Source organism: Notolepis coatsorum (assembly GCF_963971535.1).
Source record: "Notolepis coatsorum genome assembly, chromosome: 20".
NCBI lineage: Eukaryota > Metazoa > Chordata > Actinopteri > Aulopiformes > Paralepididae > Notolepis > Notolepis coatsorum.
In genome coordinates this window covers 35,176,473-35,201,133 of record NC_140184.1, presented here as the reverse complement: position 1 = coordinate 35,201,133, position 24,661 = coordinate 35,176,473, and the positions used below count along the sequence as shown (strand labels likewise).

General features: G+C 43.1%; 1 protein-coding gene across 1 annotated transcript in view; it reads right to left on the bottom strand.

Annotated features, from left to right (window-relative positions):
• Window positions 1-24,661, bottom strand: part of myo9aa (myosin IXAa) — a 204,572-nt gene that overhangs the window by 149,264 nt on the left and 30,647 nt on the right. Inside the window, 1 exon segment of the mRNA XM_084337743.1 lies at window positions 14,941-15,912. Coding sequence (XP_084193869.1) covers window positions 14,941-15,843 — 903 coding nt within the window. The 5' untranslated portion in view covers window positions 15,844-15,912.

The window sequence follows — 24,661 nt, the reverse complement described above, 5'->3', positions numbered from 1 at the left end:
TTTTTAGTTGGAGAAGAATTACATCACTTCCTGTAAACCATCCCTTCTCTGAGGAGGATTTGTGAGTATTACAGTAAATTATGATTATAATGATAATGAGTAGTGGAGGGAAATACATGACCTGTGGGCTAACCTGAATACTTTGAAGCTTCAATCGCTGCCATGGTAATCAATGCCGAAAATCAAGATTCAAATGCTTTGTTGTCGTTTATTTATTTTATTCCAAAAATGTGCCTACATCAACATAAAAAAATGGCTTATAGAAATAAGAATCCAACATTAATTTAGAAAATCAGGTCTCATTTACCTGCTGCATTGACACTTTGTACAGGAAGAATGATGTTTCGATTATTTGCCGATAATTACTGCGGAAGCCGAACTAGGAGAAGTAAGACAACTCCTTCCCTCCACTAGTCTGAGGGTCCACCTTGGGCTGTGTTAGTACCCTCTCTAGCCTCCCTACCTAGGGATACAGGGTGCCGCACTGCCTTGTGTGTGCGTAGGGATACGCTAAGGGAGAAAACCCTGAAAGAAAACCGCACTGCCATGCGTGTGTAGGAATACGCAAAGGGAGAAAACCCTGAAAGAAAACCGCACTGCCATGTGTGTGTAGGAATACGCAAAGGCTAGGTCCTCACTGACAATGGGGTTACCTGTAAGGAAGGGCATCCGAGGTATAAAACTAGCTACAAACCAAAAATTATGACTCCAGTGGCGTGGAGTCATCGCCCGTCCAACCTCCCTGTAGTGGGAAAATAGGGACATAAGACGATGATGATGATGATGATGATGATGATGATGATGATGATGATGATGATGATGATGATGATGATGATGATGATGATGATGATGATGATGATGATGATGATGATGATGATGTTGATGTTGATGATGATGAAGAATTACTACTGAAGCTTCAAAGCCCAAAACATTTTATACATTTTATTATGTGTAAGAGCCAGCGGTAAGATTACATGATTAAAGACTATTTCACAGCATATTTTTCCTCGCAACATTGGCTGAATGTGAGATTTAAAAAAAAGAATAGATCAATCCTAAGCATGATTCTAGAAACATCACAATCTCACACATAGTTTCTAAGTGAAATAAAAACACTTCACAGCCTAAACCTAAACTAAAGAGGATTTGAAGCGGTAGGCCTCAAACCACAGACAGCCCAGTATGTTCCTGTGGTAAAATAGAGATGTGACTGGGATAGACTACAGCTCTGAACAGGATCTCAAGAGTCTCAGATCAGCCCACTAGTGTGACAGAGACACATAGGCCACAGTCGCCTGGAATGTCCTGAAATGACTTGGAGGAACAAACAAATGTCACGGCAGCCTATTGTGCAGCTTTCATACCGCGGTGATACTGACTGTAACCTTCATACTGCGGTGAATACACTGACTGTTTCACATGTAACCTATCTCACTTCAACAATGACATTGCTCGAGTAATAAGTGGCCGCATGTTGTCCGCAGTCCCAGAATTTTCCAACAACTCATCTTAACCTCAAACTATGAGAGGCGTGTAACATACTATGCGACTCGAGGGTCACGCCGTGCCGTGCCCATCACTCAAATCAAAGAATACAAGCTAGCAAATCTCACCGCACCAGAACTGAACTCTTCACCCCGAGCCTCCACCCAGGATCTCTACACACAAACACACGCCAGGGTTTCAGTTCATGCTCAATAGAAGGGACGCTCCAGGGTTCCGGGGGCTCGATCCCAATCTCTCCAGTCGTGTCTTTCGTTGCCAGAAAGAAGGAAAAACAAGCCATTTCAGAGCACGGTAAATCTCAGTTGACCCCGCCCTGTTAATACACACTAATCCTACTCTGTATTAATGCTAGAATGACCAGAATTCCATAACTACCAGAAAGGCCACAACAGTCATTCTGACTGCACACATATTACTGGCATATGATTTCCATAATAAATACAAATCGAAAAATGTATGGATTTGTTATGTTAGGATAGGTAATAAGAAACATCAATTGTAAAATTCGAATAAATTTGATAGTACATTCAGAATAACAACCTGCTCTCCATAAAAGGAAAATACCTTCAGGGTGACCGCTTATCTCCCGTCTAATCAAAAGGTATTGTTGGGATACAGGCTATAATATAACCACCCATTGAGATGGTTCAGTTAGCTAATATGTAGCTGTTTCATGTTTTAGGCTAGAAAGCTTCCTTCCTCCCTCGACTTTAACAAGGCTGGGTTTTAACTTTTCTTTATATTATCTTAAAAAATATATTTAAATAAAAAGGCTACCAGAAATGTTTGTCAGTGGATACAAACCACTAGAACCTATGTCCTTTCTAGACAGAAATACTAAGGACTCCTTTGTGTTGTAAATGTAATTTATACAACGGCATGCAAATTTCTCGATTCTGATTGGCCATTTACACATCTTTATTGGCAACAATCCACGGTCCTGGGCTCAGGACCCGCCCACAACCGAATCACATAATCACTCCGCCGGCTCACTCCGGGAGAATGTTGATAGCGCCATAATGTTGATAGCGCCATAAGCCCATAACGACTAAATATGAAGCGATTCTGTCAAGGGGAATGTGTTAGTCCTTTAAACAATGTTGGATGATGTAATTGATGGGTCTTGAGTCAATCTAGAACAAAAGAAAAATCGCGGATTGATTGATAGATTAATTGATTGATTTAAATTTCTACTTCCTTCCCACTGACTGCAGCGTTCACTCTCACACTGTCCGACGCTGGCGTACCCACAAACACACACACACACACACTCCTGTCTGCAACAGCGGGGGAGTCAGAGAGAGAAGCAGCGCTGTTTTAAGTGAGCATGGTCTATTGAATTGATTGATTGGTTGATTGCTAATTTTATTACTGTACCCCTGGTTTCCAACTGGTTAAGTTTAGGCTAAAAGAAATAAATAAAAAAATAGGGCGAAGAAAACGTTTTTTTTCCTATAGGGCAAAGAAAACCTTTTAATTTGTTTTACCTACTTTATATAGAAGCATCTAAGAATGAAGTTCTATGGAAAGTAGGTCTGCATTCCCTTAACAATTGTGTGTATTGAGCCGTACTGTATTGTACCCATTCTGCATCTGGTAATAAAATTGTCAATCAATCATTCCAATAATACACAGTTGGATGTGTTAGTTGGTTGGATGCACTTCAAGCTGCTTCCACACGAGGCAACTTCTCTCAATCATTCCAATAATACACAGTTGGATGTGTTAGTTTGGTTGGATGCACTTCAAGCTGCTTCCACATGGAGGCAACTTGTCTTTTTTGTAGTTGTGGGAACTACTTTTTCTGGCGGATGGTTTTTTCAATAAATCTTCGATTAATGTGTGTTTATTGTATAGAAATAAGGTTGGATGAATCTGGCAGTTGTATAAAAGCTTTACACCACGTGCAGTCGTGATTTGTGACCAATAAACCATGCCTAGGGGGGTCTAACGACCACCCCTAGGCATGGTTTATTGGTCACAAACCACTCCTGCGTGTGATGTAATGCTTAAGTAAAAATTACGTTAGACTAAAATATACACATATTTACGCTAAATTGAAAAACTGTCAAAATGATCACCGTGGCCTTTCTAGTGTTACGGCTCCTCTGGGGAATTAAATGTAGTGCTGTGTGTGTGTGTGTGTGTGTGTGTGTCTTGGTAGAGATTTGGGAGATGCTGCGAGGTGAAACTGCTGACCTGGGTTGCCTGAATGACTGTACCTGCTGGCTGGGAACAGTGGGCTAGACTGCAGCAGGAGATCCAACACGAGCTCCTCCCACACATACAAATAGCTCATTCTAGGGCTCTTATGAATTGGTCGGTTTGGTCTTAGTCGACCGAGACGTCTCAGTCCTAAGCACCTCTCATGGTCAGCACTAGATTTAAAGAGGTCCTTCTGCATGACTGCATCTAGGAAACACAATTTTACATAATTATCTTAAATAAACAAATCCATTAATCGACTAAAATGTCTTTAATTTCTAGCTAATTCCCCAATTAAGTTGCAGGGAGAAACGTCCGCACCCGATCCTAAAACTAGACTTACTGTTGGGTTACATTTGTGAAATGTTGGCAATCATATAGTTTGGCCCAACAACGAAACATCTAAATTATACATTTTAAGATGTTGGTCGCTAGATGCCACACAGCCAGCTTTCGTGTTATCACACGAAGGATCTGCCATGGAGTAATGACGTGCTAAATTACTTGCTTTCTTCTCCAGACTACAAGACTAGCAGCAGTAATGAAAGCCTGTGATGTCTGACCTATTGGTTAATGGCCTAGTCAGCCACGCTACTGTCCAGCAGCGCTAGTTCACACTATAGTCTGGCTATTGACACCGGAGACAGTAAAAGGCAAGCAGACAATAAAACATCTTGAGATCTAATGGACGTCTGACCTTTCCGATGTGTTTACGTGTGTGTGTGTGTGTGTGTGTGCGTGCGCACATGTATGTGATTTGTGTGTATTCTCTAATGTAGCAGCAACAGCGGGGGAAGGGCCCTGAAGCGTTACTGCTGACACTCCCAACGCAGCAGCCACCACTGCACTAACTCCCTGTGACAGCTTCCTGCTCGTCAACAGTCATGATGCACTAACTCCCTGTGACAGCTTCCTGCTCGTCAACAGTCATGATGCACTAACTCCCTGTGACAGCTTCCTGCTCGTCAACAGTCATGATGCACTAACTCCCTGTGACAGCTTCCTGCTCGTCAACAGTCATGATGCACTAACTCCCTGTGACAGCTTCCTGCTCGTCAACAGTCATGATGCACTAACTCCCTGTGACAGCTTCCTGCTCGTCAACAGTCATGATGCACTAACTCCCTGTGACAGCTTCCTGCTCGTCAACAGTCATGATGCACTAACTCCCTGTGACAGCTTCCTGCTCGTCAACAGTCATGATGCACTAACTCCCTGTGACAGCTTCCTGCTCGTCAACAGTCATGATGCACTAACTCCCTGTGACAGCTTCCTGCTCGTCAACAGTCATGATGCACTAACTCCCTGTGACAGCTTCCTGCTCGTCAACAGTCATGATGCACTAACTCCCTGTGACAGCTTCCTGCTCGTCAACAGTCATGATGCACTAACTCCCTGTGACAGCTTCCTGCTCGTCAACAGTCATGATGCACTAACTCCCTGTGACAGCTTCCTGCTCGTCAACAGTCATGATGCACTAACTCCCTGTGACAGCTTCCTGCTCGTCAACAGTAGGTCATGATGCAACAGTAGAGAGAACAGTGCTAGCTTGCCCGCCCCACACCCCACACTAACACCCGCAGTAAACTAACCATGTTCTTGTTTTGTGTCACGTGGGATATACAAGACGTATGTTTTTTTCTGTACAGTCGAAATTGAGATCTCTTACAAGTTGAAAGCGTTCTGAACATTGTGACACTGTGAATTGGCATGTTTCTGACCTGTAGAACCAGCGAGACTTGTCCGGTGATCTCACAGTGTTAACGATAGCAACTAAAAGTCACGCCCACTCAGTCAGGAGACAGTCAGTCATACCATTTCCATCCCACTGGCAGTGCTTGGAATGCACCCTCTTCCTTCTATTCAGTATCTTTCACCCGTGTGCTATAATTCAAGCACTCTGTTTGGATGGTGAAGCATCTGTATACTAAGATGCCATTTCTCAACAGGTAGTCCCACCAGTCTGTGTTGTTTTCATCAATTTCAACTATCAAAATACGCTGAAAAGAAATGTCCTCAATGAGTATACGTTTATGTAGGTATTGCTACCATACCAACTTGTTTTGGTTGATTCCTTATTATTTCATTACTATGTGCTAAATGTAGGTTCACGTTCCGTTCCACAAAAGTAGGCTAATCATCATTCCACATCTTGCAGACATGCACCTTCACAGCCCACAAGGACACAAGCCTCCCATCAGTCTTGAATGTGAGGTGAACACCTGAAAACAGGGGTGACATCTGGACTGGAAGCCTGAGTGGTAGTTAAACGCTAAAAGAGGGTCTTGTCAACCGTCTAAAACTAAAAAAAAAAAAAATCAGTCCCTATCTAAAGAAAATCTCCCCTCCTGCCTTCCTCTGCCGAGCACCAGGCAGAGAAACATTTCTTGTACTTATTAATCTGTCAAGCTGTTTGCTCTCTGCGTGGACATGCCATGTATGACTACAAACAGAGGATGTGGCAAACTATTATGTTGTGCCTGGTAAAACATGACAGTTATAGTGTTTTTCTCAAAGAGAGGAGCCACCGTTTCCTGCACCAGGCTATCATTAACCCTGCGTGCAGCACACACACACACAACCTATATGTTGAATAACAACACACACAACCTATATGTTGAAGAACACACACAACCTATATGTTGAAGAACACACACAACCTATATGTTCAAGAACACACACAACCTATATGTTGAATAACACACACAACCTATATGTTCAAGAACAACACACACACAACCTATATGTTGAATAACAACACACACAACCTATATGTTCAAGAACAACACACACAACCTATATGTTGAATAACAACACACACAACCTATATGTTCAAGAACAACACACACAACCTATATGTTGAATAACACACACAACCTATATGTTCAAGAACAACACACACACAACCTATATGTTGAATAACAACACACACAACCTATATGTTGAAGAACACTGATGAATATTGTTACTCAGCTGATAGAGTTGTACCCTTCCTGATGACCTGTCGTACAGAACTTGTAAGTCGCTTTGGATAAAAGCGTCAGCTAAATGACTAAATGTAAATGTAAACAACCTATATGTTGAAGAACAACACACACAACCTATATGTTCAAGAACACACACAACCTATATGTTGAAGAACAACACACACAACCTATATGTTGAAGAACACACACAACCTATATGTTGAAGAACACACACAACCTATATGTTCAAGAACACACACAACCTATATGTTGAATAACACACACAACCTATATGTTCAAGAACAACACACACACAACCTATATGTTGAATAACAACACACACAACCTATATGTTCAAGAACAACACACACAACCTATATGTTGAATAACAACACACACAACCTATATGTTCAAGAACAACACACACAACCTATATGTTGAATAACACACACAACCTATATGTTCAAGAACAACACACACACAACCTATATGTTGAATAACAACACACACAACCTATATGTTGAAGAACACTGATGAATATTGTTACTCAGCTGATAGAGTTGTACCCTTCCTGATGACCTGTCGTACAGAACTTGTAAGTCGCTTTGGATAAAAGCGTCAGCTAAATGACTAAATGTAAATGTAAACAACCTATATGTTGAAGAACAACACACACAACCTATATGTTCAAGAACACACACAACCTATATGTTGAAGAACAACACACACAACCTATATGTTCAAGAACAACACACACAACCTATATGTTAAAGGGGAACTATCTTATAAATGGACTTTTCCAGGGGTTTGCATTGTTTTCTAGCAATGTGGGGTTGTACCAACACTGTCTAGGTCTCAAATTCTATTTTTGGCGCATTCCTCCAGTTCAGATGAGACAAAATCCTCCCCCACTGAACCAAGCCATTCTGATTTGACTCACTCGCTGACGTGAATAGGCACTGATCTGCCACCGCCCGCCCACAATCAACTGTGATACGTTTATATGAGCAGCGAGTGGAAATAATTTAGAAGCGGTTATTTAGCAGAGACCTTCAGCTGTTCACACACATCGTGAATCAACCAGAGAACTATATAAAACGTCTCTCTCTCTCTCTCTCTCTCTCTCTCTCTCTCTCTCTCTCTCTCTCTCTCTCTCTCTCGCTCTCTCTCTCTCTCTCTCTCTCTCTCTCGCTCTCTCTCTCTCTCTCTCTCTCTCTCTCTCTCTCGCTCTCTCTCTCGCTCTCTCGCTCTCTCTCTCGCTCTCTCTCTCGCTCTCTCTCTCGCTCTCTCTCGCTCTCTCTCTCTCGCTCTCTCTCGCTCTCTCTCGCTCTCTCTCGCTCTCTCTCGCTCTCTCTCGCTCTCGCTCTCTCTCGCTCTCTCTCTCTCTCTCTCTCTCTCTCGCTTGTATCACCGTCAACCTGTTGCAAAATATCATAGCGCACGCTCCCACGCGTATTCCGATCCGTGCAATAATATTCACAGGGTATATATTGTCATTTGAAGCAAGTTACCAATGCATTGTCCCGTGGGATTACTCACAGGAATTGTGTAAAATTGGCCAAATAGTGAAACAAATAGTAAGATAGTTCCCCTTTAAAGACACACACACAACCTATATGTTCAAGAACAACACACACACACACAACCTATATGTTAAGAACAACACACACACAACCATTATGTTCAAGAACAGTTAAAGGTGCTTTCTGCAGCTTTCTTTTCATATATATTTTTTATTTATTTATAGTTGTACAGTGAATTGGCTAAACTGGGACTGGGATAATAATACAAAACTACCCACAACATTTCTGTGGCAACAAAAAAAAGAAAAAAGAAAATCAAGAAAGAGAGTTCCTGTAGGCTACCTACTGTATGTAATAGATAATTCAAGGGTAGAGGAATTTGGTTGGGTAACATCAGGCTCTACCATATCTGGCAGAAGCATGTAAATAATGTCAGGAATGATGGATGGCGCTAGTGCTAGACAGGCAGTAAGTGTAATATTGGTCATTAGGAGCCAGGAAGATAAAAAGGGGAAGGTGAGGATAGCTAAGACAAGATGGAATCTACCTCCTCCACTTTAACCCAAAAGTGCTCCCTTATATACTTCAGGTCTAGGAACATAGCTCTGCACAACCAAAGAAACATTACCTCACAGTGGCCAAGTAGTCACCACAGCATGCTCCTGCTGGCATGCATCTTCAGTCAACAGAAGGTCTTCATTTTCATCAATCTATAAGTTTGATTAATATGAACACTTGAGTGACGGGCTTGTGGGGAGTTAACAGCTAACTGCTACTCTTGGCAGGGCTCCAAACAGACTAAAGCCTTTTTGTAAGTGATATCTTCCAAGAATTAAGATACCGTCTATCTACATGCCTGGGGCCCACGGGTGTGTTCGCATCACAGCCGACACACGGCCCTTAGAAAATGTCTGTCTGCTAATGCTTTGTTACAGTATCTTTCACCTAAAGGGGACAGGTCAACAATGTCCTGGTCTTTAATCTCGGTTTTATTTTTCAGAGTGATAAACTGCCCTAGCTACCAGTTACACTCACGGAAAGAGTATCACATTTATAGCATAGTTTTATGGTATGCCATGCTCAAGATTTTCAGACTTTTGTGGCCACTAAAAACAAATGTGACCTAGGCATGATGTTATATACAAATCTGAATTCCACAGAGTAGGCTTCTTATAAACGTATACTTATATGGTTTGATCTTAACTCTCTTGGATTTTGGCCAAGATACCTCTCTAAGCACCTGTTAATGTAAAACATAGCCTGGGTAGGCCTTAAGGTGCATGTTACTCCCTCAAAAGCAAACAGTGTTGCTTTGAGGGAGCTGGATGCAGTGGTGGAGAATTATTTCATATAACCCAAGCACTTAAAAAGAATAGTGACGGGCATTAGGGTTGAATTCCAACCCACACAGCCTGCTCGTAATAAGCAACTCAACATCAGTATTTTCTTGTTGATTTAATTTTAGACTAATCTAAGCTGGAAGGTTTTTCCACTATACTACTGTTCTTTCTACACACTGGCAGACTCAAGATTCTTGAAACAAATGACCTATGTCAGAGTGGTGTGGTCAAGTTTAAATTCAATGGACTTGACACTAAGGTCAGAGGATATTGACTCTGCAAGGTAATTTGCCATGATAGTTCACAAAGGTTCACAGCAATGGCTAAATCCTGGGATAAAATCTCACTGGACACAATGCAAGAGGCAAAGGACATTTACATTGTAATCAGTTTCAATGGCTCTCCATTTTCAAACCAATCTGCTTACCATCGTGAATAATTGCCAGATCTCTCTATGCTGTGGAGCTTGTCAGTCACAGTCAAGGTGCCAGAAAAGTGTTCCCCATTCTCTGAACCTCTCCAACATGATCAAATTTGTAATTATTTCCAGACAATATCCCTTACGGTCACTTTCCCCTACTATAGAAAGATACTTTCCAGCAGCACTATAGCTCACACTGCAGTCTGGCTATTATTGACAGAGGAGACTAAAAGGCAAGCAAACATCTTGGGATCTAATGGATCTTTCCAATATGTTCATGTGTGTGCATTTGTGTACAATTGAAAAGAAAAGAAACATGGTCATCAGGTCATTGGTTATGAAATGAATGCTTCAGCCTCTGTATCAAGAATGTTTTTTTTTACCGTCAGTGTAACAGAGGTCCGTGAGTACGGTAATATCCAGTCACGATGGACTGTGTTGTGAAGTGACTGTTAAACTCACTTCCCCTTAAAATACATAGACACGTTACCAAGAAGTGAATTCACCTCTTGGTATTGCTACATATTGGCCTTGATGTAGCAATAAAAACAAGTAATATTATTGAAATGTTTAAAATGCAGATATAAACAGGAATTCTTGGTATATATAAGTTAGAGGAGCTTGAAAAATAACGTGAACTACAGTGGGGGGCAAATGCGAGCAACGTTCAAGACAGGGGAGGGGAGAATTGGAAACACAAAATTGGGATGGGAGAAAAATGGAAAAATAAGGAGAAAAAGTGGATAAAAAAAAAGAAAAATAACGTGAACTAGTATTTTTGTAATAATTTATTCATTTATTTTTTGCTGTAGTGGATAGGTACAGTATATTCTTTTTTTATATCGATAGATAACTTATTACATATTAATATGATATATTGTAAGGAAGGGTCAGGACCGGATAAGCTTTGCTTCATTCTGTCCCTTCTCGAACAAAACCATTGTCTTGAGCTATGCTGATTATTGTATTTTATTTGTATATATATATTTTTTTTTATACATTTTTAGTTCTTTTTTGTTATTACAAATTTGTGTGTTTGTTTTATGGTTGAAATGTTCGAGATAAATAAATATCAAATCAAATCAAAGTCTGTGATGTCGCCCGTGGTGCGGCCGACCCGGGTTCGAAACTTCCTCGGGGCATCGAAGCCTAAAACAACGCAGAGGTATTAAAAATATTAAAATGCGATCTGTCACTCAGTGGTACCGTGACCCGGATGCCCTGGATGGCGTGAGTTTAGGGGGTGAGTGTAACGGAGGTCCGTGAGTAATATCCACAGTCACAATGGACTGTGTTGTGAAGTGACTGTGGCAGTAAGCGGTACTGCGAGTTAAACTCACTCCCCCTTAACTCATTCACGGCCAACCACGACATTATTCGGGTTATCTCGCCAACAGTTGAGCGCCAAAACCTGAGTATAGTTGGGTTTTCTATCGTTTTCATCGTTTTTTCTTTTATTCGACTCACCGACCTCTGTGTTACCATTGGAACTCATTCTGAGACCCCGAGAGTGCAAATACCGGCCGAATCCTGCTAGTATTGCCTACCCTTTGAAACCTTAATTTACACTGTGTGTTACATTGTATATGGTCCGGGCGGAGAATTTAGACCAAGCCAAGTAAATCGCTTCATCCGAGCACTTTGAAACGCGTTCAGCACACTTGAGGCATATCTTGTGCCACTTCATGTCAGGGACCCGATGGACATCAATACTGGAAATCGTGATCAGACAATTGGAATATTCTTTTTGGGATACCTCCTAGTAAAGGTAAGGACTATATGACATCAATCCTACTTTGATCCAACGATCATAATAACACTCCAAAACGTATGCCGTTGCTGACAATCAGAGCATCAAAAAACGCCCCGCCCGCCCCCCCCGAACGCCCCCCCCCCCCCGCCCCCCCCCCTTGATGCATTCATGATGAAACATAATACCTATTATATACCTTTGATTTGGAAATGGTAACGTGTCGCGGCCGGGTGGCGCAGCGGACTAAGCGCGTGTCTACCACCGCAGAGACACTGGTATCGAATCCGCGGTCCCTGCGGCTTGGGCGGTCGTCATACTGACACAATTGGCAGTGTCAGCGGGTGGGAAACCGGTGGGTGGTATTCTGGTCGTTGTAAACAGCGACTCCTACAGGTCGGTCAGGGCTCCTGCACAGCGAGGGAAGGAACTGGGTAAGGTAGTGTGATCCTCCCATGCGTTACACTTCCCCAGTGAGAGTCCTCGCTGTCAGGTGATAAGAGGCTGCTGGCTGTCTCCCATGTATCGGAGGAAGCATCTGATAGACTTCAGGGCTCCCTAGACCGACCAGTGGGGGGCACATGCGCGCAATTGGCATAACGACTAAATTGGGATGGGAGAAAACTACAGAAAAATAGGAGGGGAAAAAGTGGATAAAAAAAATAGTAACGTGTCCAGGCGAGCAACGCAAACGCCTTTAGCAAAATTCACATAGCGCTCCATAACGCAGCTTCCAGGAATTAGCCAGGATCACTCTGAAACTTTACAATATTCACCATGGGATAACATGCGAACGTATACATGAAAAAATTTACTCTTTTTGACATGTTGGACGAGAGATAGTGACTGTCAAATGAGCCATAGTATTGTCTCCATAGCTATAATATAGAATATATAGCCCTGCAAACATCGTGACGCACAGTGAAAATCCCTATCTTTTAATGCCTGTGGTGCGGCCGACCCAGGTTCGAAACTTCCTCTGGGCATCGAAGCCTAACACAACGCAGAGGTATTCAAATATGATCGGTCACATCAGCTTGTGATAAGTCCATAACAATACACATAATTCTATGTCTATCCAACTCCCAACCAATCGCTGCTCCTAACATCACATAAAGTAGACTTTTTTTTGGCTGACATGTTTTTGGAGGTAAGACTTTTTGTGAACATGGCCAATGAGTGACTAGAACTGAGAAAAACTGGCCAATGAGAGACTAGAACTGAGTAAACTGGCCAATGAACTGATAGTACCTTGATGTTAAGATGATTTCTTCTTAAGATGAATATGTCCATCATCACATTGGAGCATTCTGGACTGACGGACTGTGTAGAACCATTTAGAAACTTGCATTCATCAAATTGCTGTATGCCGAAAATTTATAGGCAGAATTCTTCTGGCACCAGGGTGATGTGTGGATGAAGGATGCATTCTGTGTGGTGACTTTACTTCAATCAAGAAAGAAAGCTACAAAGAAATGGAGACAAAGTAACGGCACAAGAGGGAATACTTACTGACTGCTGTTCTCTCCTTCCCTCTCACTCCCTCTGTTTCTCAACAGAAGCGCCTGAGCTCCAGTCTTGGCATCAATCACCAACAGGGCAGATACGCAATCTCACTATGCAAACAATTAAAGGCTGCTCCTCTGCACTCAAAAACCACTCAATCGTGCTTGTGTGTAAGAGATTAACCCACTGCGCTTACACATTAACAGTGGAGACATGCCCCTGAATGGCATTCCTGGGAGGTAAAGCCTGCTAAACCGACGGCAGTAAAACAGCGTGGGGGCTACCTGTCGCAGAGATGTCACGTTTATGACTTTTGAACTCGGTTCTCGGCACTGAGGTTCTAAAGTCTACCTTGATGCGGAGAGAGAATGGGATGAAGGAAGACTGATGATGTGAGCAAGGAGTCATTCAAAATGTGATGACTGAACATCCATAAAATGAGTCACACGGTGTATGTATACTCCCTTTATTGGTCAGTCCTCACCGCTAAGACTACAGTAGCTCTAAAGAAGAGACTGGATGTATCTTCTTACTGTTCTAGTAGTTTAATGATTTAATAGCCGTCATCTGGTAAGGGATGAAGACATTGCTGATCAGATGTCGGTAACTTTTTCTCCCCGCACTGTTAAGAGTGTAGTGCCAGTCTGAATTCCTCCTGAAGAAAGAATGCCAGAAGGAATGTATGTATTGCTCTGAGCAACTCCCCCACTCAATGAAACTACAGCTATTGTAAACAGCCTGGTTGGGTGACGGACGGTGAACAATATGGGCCTCATAAAATATGATAATGTTGTCAGCAAACCTTTTGACGTCTTGACTGGCAGTACTGGAATGTGAGTTGAAGGATGTTATGCAATGTTCAGGAATTCAGGTGAGAACAAACAGATAAAAAAAAAAGGGAGCCATGTTCAGCTCTGAACTTCTAAAAGCCACGTACAGAGCTGCGCTAGTGACACGTCTCGGAACCGACTGTCTTTGATATGACTGGAATGTCCGGAGACAGGGGACACCATGTAACCATGTTCCACCCAAACTGTTGGGTGGGCCTCTCAACAACCTTAGAGAAAAACAATGAAGTGGAAATGCTGCAGAAGAATATACAACTGTAACCATTGATAGGCTGCTGTGAAGAGAAGCTCCTCTGGGTGCTATATAATCCATGCACAGCTGGATTGAGGCGGTAATAAAGCGCTGTATGGAGCGGGCTGAACTCCATGGCTGGTCCAGACACAGCTGTGGCCAAGCGCTGTTGCGTAACTAATGTTACAAGCCTGCCGCACACGGCAGCTCACGCTATCATAACAACTCCAGTTAAATGTGGTAGCAGTAGTCTACTCATTCATATAGGCAAATTAGACTGTTTTATGGCATGACCATCAGAGAAGAGTGAAACTGAGCAAATGGGTACAGAGGGGAACACCATGAAGCCCTTTGTATCTGTTAAAAACCAGGCAACATACTTTGCAGGACTAACACAGATAATGAAACACAAGCCGTTGCTTGTATTGTATATTGTATTGTATTATTGCCAAATGGGTGACGTCAGAGTACCTCTTTGGGGGCACCATCACAGAAGAAAAGAAGCAGTCCGACATCAGTGTGACACAGGGTATCAACTACTAGGGTAGCAAAGGGCGAGTGTGTTTAATAATTACTCTAAAAAAGTATATTATTTTCATTATCATTCTTCACTCAAGTCATTATACTGTCCTTATTTGCTTACCTCGAGTACTGGCCCCGCCCCTAGGATGATCTGTTCAACCCCACTGGCGAATCCCTTCTGGCTGAGGGCGGTCAGGTGATGGATCAGGAAGTTGGTGCTCTGAGTTTTCCCAGAGCCGCTCTCCCCGGAGATAACGATGCACTGGTTCCTCTGTCTCTGCAGCATGGCGTGGTAAGCCACGTCCGCCACGGCGTAGATATGCGGCTCCAGTTCTCCCAGCGCGTGGTTGTCGTACATCTTCACGTGCTTGGGGTTGTAGATGGGCAGGAACTTGAAGGGGTTAATGACAATCAGGATGCTCCCCACGTACGTGTAGATCTTCTCCTGGCGGAAGCGCGAGCGCAAGTTGTCCAGCAGCGAGCGCTCGGTGAGCTCCGGCAGCCTGCACAGGTCCGCGTGGTGACCCTGGGGCTCGGGCTGCGGCAGGAGCCCCCGCTCCACCATGCACCGGCGCTCCTCCGTGACCCTCAGCCACAGCTGCAGGCTGCCGCCGTAGTGGATGGAGCCGTCCAGGTTCTTCTGCCTCAGGAGGAACCGGTAATCCTCCCCGCCGGACAGAGGCCGCTGCTCCAGCGCCACCCGGGGCCACAGCATCATCCTCTGCACGGGGCAGTCCGTGGGGTTGAGGATCCACTCCTCCCCGCCAAACTCCTTCACCTCGGCCAGCACGTAGCACTTGGTCTGGTCCAGTCGGAGGCGCTCGATGACGCGCTCGATGGCCTCGGCGGCCGTGGTGGTCTTGCGGGCGCTGACGGGGCAGTAGATGGTGCCCTCCGCCAGGGGACCGGGGTAGATGCGCACGGTGAACTCGGAGTCCTCGAAGCGCTGCCGCCTTCCCAGGGTGCCCACGCCACCGATGCCACCGCCGCCGCCTCCGCCTCCACCGCCGTCACGAGAACTCATGGTGGAGCAGGGGTTCCCATCAGCAGCAGCCAGCACTGGCACCTCCTTCACCGCTGCAAGACATCGCCGCTGGAACGGAGAGAGAGACGGAGAAAGATCAGAGACATGTCCTCCTCACAAACATCCAAGGGCCGTCCTCCTTGACTAAAGACACTCTTAGTCGACTAATAGGGCATTCAAAAAAAAATTGGTTCCTGTTGGTTGTCAGTTAAGGCCATGGGTAGGTAGGGAATTTGTTTTATTTAATTTTTTCCCACGGCAACTATGGATAGGGAATTTCTTTATTTAATTAAAATGTTCACGACAACATGGATACATGTACTCTGCCAGCATGTTTAATATCCATAATACTAAAGGTTTGACTAAGATTTTTATGAAACTTTATTGAAAAAAAAAATATATATATATATAAATTAGTATTATTATTATTATTATTTTTTTAAACTCATAAAAATAAATTGGGTCGCACCTAAATCGGCAGGGTCGGTCGGCAACCGGAACCAAGCAATTTTTTTTTAGGCCTAGCTGTGGGACTATTGAATGACCGATTAGCTAGTTCACTGCTTTCATCCACACATCTGTAAAGGTTTCCCCACATGCAATCATGCAGACCTCTTTAAAAGCCAGTGCTTACTTACAGTACTATGTAATCGCACAGAAAGACCGCTTTAAAATCTAGTGCTTACATGCTCAGAAATAAAAGATAAAAAGAAACTAATCAATCAACAAATGTATCTATTAATCATATAACAAAGTCGTGGTCGACTAAAACCAAACCAATCAATTAATCAAGTAGGAGGGGGCACCCCTAGATAACCCCAAATTCCCAAGCAGTGAAAGGAATAAATGATCACACTTTTAGTCAGTGGAGTTAGTGGAGTCAGACATCTGTAATGATTTTTTTTATCTAACACCATTCAACACGGCATGCAGAAAGCTTGTCAGATTAGGACATTTGTCAGATTATAGCAGATCAAACTGCCAATATGTTGTGTTATGTAATCTACCAAAGCACCAAATTATTTTGTTGGAGGCCAGTATTATACCCATGATGAGCAAGGATAAGACATCTGTATCTACAGGATTACCATCATCAACACACAGCATTAATTCATGTGCATTTGCACACACTTAAAGCCAAGACTAGCAGCTGCCATCCTCTGAATACACAATCATACCCTTCACAGGTTCCCTGTTTAATACACAGCAGAGGGCTATCATGGAGTTAGAGAGAGAGAGAGAGAGAGAGAGAGAGAGAGAGCGAGAGCGAGAGCGAGAGCGAGAGCGAGAGCGAGAGAGAGAGAGAGAGAGAGAGAGAGCGAGAGCGAGAGCGAGAGCGAGAGCGAGAGCGAGAGCGAGAGAGAGAGAGAGAGAGAGAGAGAGAGAGAGAGAGAGAGAGAGAGAGAGAGCGAGAGCGAGAGCGAGAGAGAGAGAGAGAGAGAGAGAGAGAGATATTATGACTGAGCTGCTGACAAACTATATGTGCTACAGAACTGTCCCAAAACTCAGGATGGCAGAGAAACTGATGGCCGCAAATACACACAATGTAAATAAGCTATTCTAAATAAGTAACAATATATTATTAACTGCAAAGGGTATACGAGTTAGGAGGATCTACACAGTTGGCTATATTAACTTTACAAGATAAATGGGTGAACGGAAGAACTAAAAGTAACAGGAAGTAATTGGAGCTCAGCATGTTGGCACGCACACACATGCACTAATAAACACACACACACATGCACTAATATACATATCTACCTGCTGGAGGACAGCCATCGTGCTCAGGTGCCAAGTACACACAAATGTACTTGGCACGTTCAGTGTTTGGTGGTACAGTAGGGCCTTTAAGACCTTTTCTGTCTGAGCTTCAGAGGAGTGTCTATGCTGCACAATGCAAGGCAATCCAACGCAGCCTCACCAAACTGAACACGAGACATGCTAACAATCCAATTAGATGTTGCCATTCATAAAGTCTTTTGTTCTTTTTTTTATCAACATTCGATGATGAAATATCAAAACCAGCCACAACAAGAGTGTGTCATAGAGCACCTCCATGATATTCCTTTCACCCTGCATCAACTACAGAAACACACAGGGGTGTCTCTGTCAAATCCACCGGCCTCTTGTTACTGTTGCTAGGTCTCTTGTTTATATTGCCTTACCATTAAACTGCATGTGGGACAGCAGCACAAGGGAGGGGGAAATGAAAACAGGAAATGGAACAGGGACGCATATAGGTGCTGCACAAAGTGGAGCGCAAAGGACTCCAGCTGGGAACTGATACAGTGCAGTGCTGCACCTTGCTTGGTCATTTCCTGTCTGCCCAGTGCCCACATTCAACCCCCCCCCCTGTTGTTGCCGACAGTGCCATGTGTTGCTCCAACAACTCTCATATTTAACCATGTGCTGCAGCTGCTACTACTGCAGCCTACTATAATACCAGTCCCTCTCCCCTTTACAAACACACACAAGTGTGTAAATACCGACTGCACTCCTAACTGTGTGTGTGTGTGTGTGTGTGTGTTACGCGTGTGTGCGGTACGCGTGTGTGCGGTACGCGTGTGTGCGGTACGCGTGTGTGCATGCATGTTGAGAACGCCTGGAACAGATGGTCAGCCTACTGCTTAAAGGATAGGGGGAGATTTAGGCTGGTGGCGGGTGGTGCAGGGTCGGGCTGGGCAGCATAGAGCCATCCTGTTTACCATCACAGACACAATCAACTAATGGACATGTACCCCAGGGAAACACCAAGGGTCCCTCCAATCACATTATATAACCCCATTACAACCAGGTCCCAATGCAACGTCTACTTTGGATGGATTCCCACAAAACTGCATTATCAATGGCCATCAATGGTCTCATAGCAACAACAGGGGAAAGATTTAGTTGAGATTGGGTTAGGTTGGGGGGAGGGGATGATTATTGTGAAGGATTTGGGTTAGGGTGGATCTTAGAGGATGGCAGTCTTGAAACTGAGGTTATTTAGGTACAGTGATTATCTACTGTAATAAGTAACCACATCTCTCTCTGTGTTGTTCGAAATAACACTGTAGCCTTGGGCACAATGACAAACTAAAAAGAAAACGTCTGTACTTAGTCAGATGTCACCAAAAATCTGCATGACTTCTTAAAAGGGATAGTTAGGATTTATTTACATTAAATGGTATGAAATAGGCAAATAGCCATTAGCTTGTTCACCAAGTCCTGTGGTCGGGGTTCTGGCAGGGTTCTGAGCGAACCAGGAAGCATCAGTTAGGCAACAAGAAATAAAGTATTAATCCACAACATACAAACAATAGTTAACCATCCACAACATAAAACAACAGTTCTCCCGCATTTCATATGCTTGATTCTTCTTAGACTGACATGTCTTGGAATAAGCCCCAGTGACAGTTACCAAGCACTGGAGCTTGTTCTAAGACAGCATGTCTTTGTGAGGCCCAGATGCGTGAGGCCCACAGTTTTCTGTCGTGGATGGTTACAACTATTATCTGCATGTTGTGCTGTGGATTAACACTTTGTTGTTTTGAGACCCCATTTGCTGCCTGCCTGAAGCGTCCTGGTTCGCTAAGAACCCTCAACCACGGGATACAGTGAATAAACAAATGGTGGCTTATTATATATTAGTATTTCATACCACTAAATGTAAAGAAAATAAATCAGAACTATCCCTTTAAGGCACTTACATTGTCCTGAAGTACAGGGCACATATGCTGTACCTATGTGGAGGATGGACAATCTGCAGTCATTTGCCTTTGATAGTCCAGGTGTGCCAGCTCTTTGATCAGCATGGACAGCAAGACACCAGTACACTAGTATGCAAACACTAGGTATGACATGGAGAGAAGACTTGTGTACTGCACGAACAGCCTAGGCATAAAAGAAAATATTGTTTGTTTCCTGTTGGTTGTCAGTTAAGGCCATGGGTACTGGGTAGGTAGGGAATTTATTTTATTTAATTTTTTATTTAATTCTTTCCCACGGTGACTATGGATAGGGAATTTCTTTATTTAATTAAAATGTTCACAACAACATGGATGCATGTACTCTGCCAGCATGTTTAATATCCATAATACTAAAGGTTTGACTAAGATTTCTATGAAACGTTATTGTAAAAAAGAAATACAAAAATAAAATAAAATTGGGTCGCACCTAAATCGGCAGAGTCTGTCGGCAACCGGAAACAAACAATTTTTTCTTTTAGGCCCTATGTGGATGTCTCGTGAGGTCAGCGATAAGGCTGGGTATTGTTTGAAATTGTTCGATACCAGGGCCAATACCAAAACCTGGGATTTGACACCAATACCAAAACAATACTTTCTTTTCAATACCATAATATAGTAGACCTATCTGTGCATTCATACAAATAAAAAAATCTACCATTGTCATCACATTCTGGAGTAATCATCCACTCAGATTGGCAAACAAAAACAGGTGGCGAGAGCGAGAGAGGAGGGGGGGGGGGGGGGGAGAACTAGGGAGAGAAAAAGCATGAATGTTTGAGGCATGATGTCATTCCACCTCAGCTGTGCGTGTGCGTGTGTGTACACATTCTACGTGCACACCTGCAATTCTAACTAAGGAGAGAAACTCCCATTGTGGAGATAAGATGATGGTCTGTGCCCTGCAGGAAGTGACCCTCTCCTTGTCCCTGTTCTCCACCAACCACTGACCCAGGAACAGATCTGGTTACATCACCTCTATAGTCAGGGATTAGGAATCACAGACGAGTAATCTGACCCGAGTGGTTTGATGTGACTTTTCCCAGTAAATAAACAACCACTGATCTGATTCCCATTGATGACACTACTCACTGATCTAAAGTCAGATAACATTACAACTCAGCGATGGTTAACATTGGCCGTTAGGGTAGGATAATCTGATCATAGATCAGTTAATAAGCAAGTCATGGCCTCTCGTTTTGAGCCTTTCCTAAGGACGTTTGGCCCCTTAACCACTGATCCAAAGTCAGATGTTATCTCAGTTAACCGATGGTTAAGGTTAAGATACAGGGTTTATCTGCTTTTAGATCTGTGACTTGAGGCAACTTGCAGCATGAACAAACTGGAAAGAGAAATAATGGCTAGAATCAGCCCATTTGAAAAAAAGAAAACAAAAAACTAAAAGATTTAAAAGGAATAAATCAAGTGAGTTGACAGGTAATGTTGTGTGATGTAGACTATTTAGAGCAGAACATGTCAGGTATGCGTTTCAGACAAACAGCCTCCCAATGCATTGGGATAAATACCTTGGGAAACATACATGCGTTGACATGTATATTATTGCATTAACACATTAATCTTCAAATGAAAAGGATGTTCCTTTTGTAATCTTTGTAATTTTTCAGTATTTGATTGTAAAGCTTCATTCTGAAAAGACACTAGGAGAGGTTCAACTGTTGAGGAGAAGTTAAGGATCAAGTTTGGTCAGCTGTCGAGGTTTCTTATTCTCAGGAGGTTGTGTGTGTGAGATGTGTGTAGTGTGTGTACGCGCATATCATTGTTGTGTCATCACCGCAAACTATAAGCACCGACAGTGCAAAATTACATGGAGGCATGCATTATTTGATCTTTTTCACCTGTGTGTATGTGTATTTATTTTCATATAGGTGTGTTTGTTAAGACTGGACTGTGAGTATCTTTGTATGCTTGCGAGTGTGTGTGTGTGTGTGTGTGTGTGTGTGTGTGTGTGTGTGTGTGTGTGTGTGTGTGTGTGTGCTTAACGTGTGAACATGTGTGTTTGTGAAGCAGGGCATTCTAACAAGCACTTTGACAGGGTACCTATGGAGGTACATTAGGGCTTAATGGAGCATGGATATAGCCATACATTGCCATGTAATATACAGACTATATGGAAACTCATTATCCCTCACGGTTAACAGGGCTCCACCACCTTAAACAAACTCTAGTCTAAGGTGCACTTTGGACATAACATGCACTACTGTACGCTCAACCATAAATTCCCCTACCATATGAAGAGAAACTGCTGTTAATATGAGTTTTGATTTGTTACATGGCATGCAAATGACATGGCGGGGGGGGGGGGGGGGGGGGGGTTGGGGACTACAACTATTATTCCAAGTGTTTCTAAGTGTAATCTTCATGTGTTTTAAGAATTACAGTGAGTGTGTCAGGCCTGTTATTCGAAGCTGGTATGATGAGGAAATCTTTAATTAACTAAAAGGCGTCAACTCATTTCCGATATGAAAACAAAGTGTTTTCCTGTGTGCTCCAGTTGGCTACATTTCAGTCCAACTGTGCAAACGGAGAGAGAACAGGAGCAAGGAGACACTCTTCAGATGGTGACATTAAGGCCCTCGTTGGGAGATAAGTGACTGTGTGTGTGTGTGTGTGTGTGTGTGTGTGTGTGTGAGTGTGTGGCTAGTTAGATAGTACAACAGATGAAGCCCCCTCTGGCAGCTGGGAGGGCAATAGGTCAGTTGATTGATATGGAGGTGGACATGTCATGCAGGCTCCAACTTGCCCAACACACACACTCACACACTGACACACAGGTTAAGACCCCACATCATCTAGTGAGAAGAGCGTCTATGTGCTGCAGCTCTATGGTATGTCTGTGCAACGCCCCCGAGGCACATGGAGCCCTCAGCCAGGAGGTAACACTGTAGCTCATATAGGGAGGCCTTGACCTTGTCAGGCAAGGAGCTACAATTCACTTGCCTGTTAAGAGAATGTGGAGTAGAGGTTACACAACCATGCTGGGAGCAGAGGGTCAAGGAGTCAACTCTTCTACCTGGGCTAGGGAGCAAGCAGAAAGCCCCTGGACGGTTGAGCTTCATAAGCCATACAACCACAGTCTTCTACTGTTGGCCACTGGTACAACATGGGGCAAGGTACCTTGCTCAATGGTAATTTAACAGTGCTGAGGGAAGGGACTAAGGGAGAGCCTTATATTTCCCCTACTCAGATTTTCCTGCCGATCCCAGATTCCAATTGGTGATGTACCGTATGGTCACAAGCCTGCCTCTCTTACCATTAGGGCACTGCTAGAATATTAGCCCTCACCAATAATATAGGGCCAAGCTAATATCAGCTGAATATTAGCCCTCACCAATAATGTAGGACCATGCTAATATCAGCTGAATATTAGCCCTCACCAATAATGTAGGGCCAAGCTAATATCAGCTGAATATTAGCCCTCACCAATAATGTAGGACCATGCTAATATCAGCTGAATATTAGCCCTCACCAATAATGTAGGGCCAAGCTAATATCAGCTGAATATTAGCCCTCACCAATAATGTAGGACCATGCTAATATCAGCTGAATATTAGCCCTCACCAATAATGTAGGGCCAAGCTAATATCAGCTGAATATTAGCAATCACCAATAATGTAGGGCCAAGCTAATATCAGCTGAATATTAGCCCTCACCAATAATGTAGGGCCAAGCTAATATCAGCTGAATATTAGCCCTCACCAATAATGTAGGGCCAAGCTAATATCAGCTGAATATTAGCCCTCACCAATAATGTAGGGCCAAGCTAATATCAGCTGAATATTAGCCCTCACCTCACATACATTCAAATCGTTGGTCCTTTTGATTGGATGAGCCTCTTAACTACACACTGGATTTAGCCTACCTATTAAACATCTACAAGTCATAATATTTCATTTAACTAGATCTATTTCTCCGATGAACAATCATGGAGGAATTAATTAATTAATTACATTTAACCAGAATAGCCTCATTGAGATAACACATTTATTATATAGTATACTGGTCAAGACAGCCAACAGGGTTGCAGACAGACAATGTAGAACAATTACAGACACTAAAATGTACATATCACAGGGTTGAAATATAGAAATCATCAAAACATCATCTAGTCCAAAGTTATACAGAGACAATCATTTCAGTCACAACAACGGCAGTCAGATGTACTCAATGGATCTAAAATACACCCAATGAGACCAGCTCCATAAGATCTAAATCCTTCTGCAATAGATTCCAAGTAGAGGGAGCAGCACATAAAATACTATTTTCCCAATTCAGTGCAGGGTTTCGGGGCTGATGGCAAGAATACATGGGAATGCAGACAAGCCTGTGGATGTAAACAAACCAAGAAGCGGCTTATAAATAAATAAAAATATACCAGTGATTAAGTCCCACTGTTTAGAGGATGCTTCCTAACGGGAGCGGAACAGTGTATTTAAATATCAACAGTAGTCTTGTTGGAGAAGAACCCTGGCAAACAGGGCTCAAAACAAGAAGCAGTCAACCGTAAACTATTCATTGACCGACTGAAACATGGTATGAAGCATGCACTGAAAAGTGGCTTAGGTTACATTTGCAAACCTTGTTCTTTTTCTCTCTTTCACATTCAGGGGCTGACATACTTCTAACTATCCTAGAGTCTCCTCTCCATGCCAGCCGCTCTACAATGATGATGTTAAAGTGTGGTGGAGCTTGGCAACTCTAGGAAAGAGAGCAAAGGGGATGGAAGGACTAGAGGACATTGGTTTCCTGAAATCTGGACTGTGGTGGGAAAGTGAGAGAAGGAGCAATAGACAGGAAAGGAGAGTGAGAGATGAAGTCAGAATGAGTAGGAGATTCCAGGGCGTCAGAACTCTGCCAGGCTGTATCAGAATACATAGTGGGAGGATGATGTCACTCAACCCCTGCTACGGTGTCCAATCCATTTCCCTTCTCCACTCCACCTTGGAATGTCCTTATTGATTGCGGTCAACATGCTATCTAAAATAAGAATTCTGCACTTTATGCATTGCTTTTATTTAGTCAGAAACCTGCTAATAGTCTTTTATAGAGATTTTAAAATCAGAAATCTATCATAA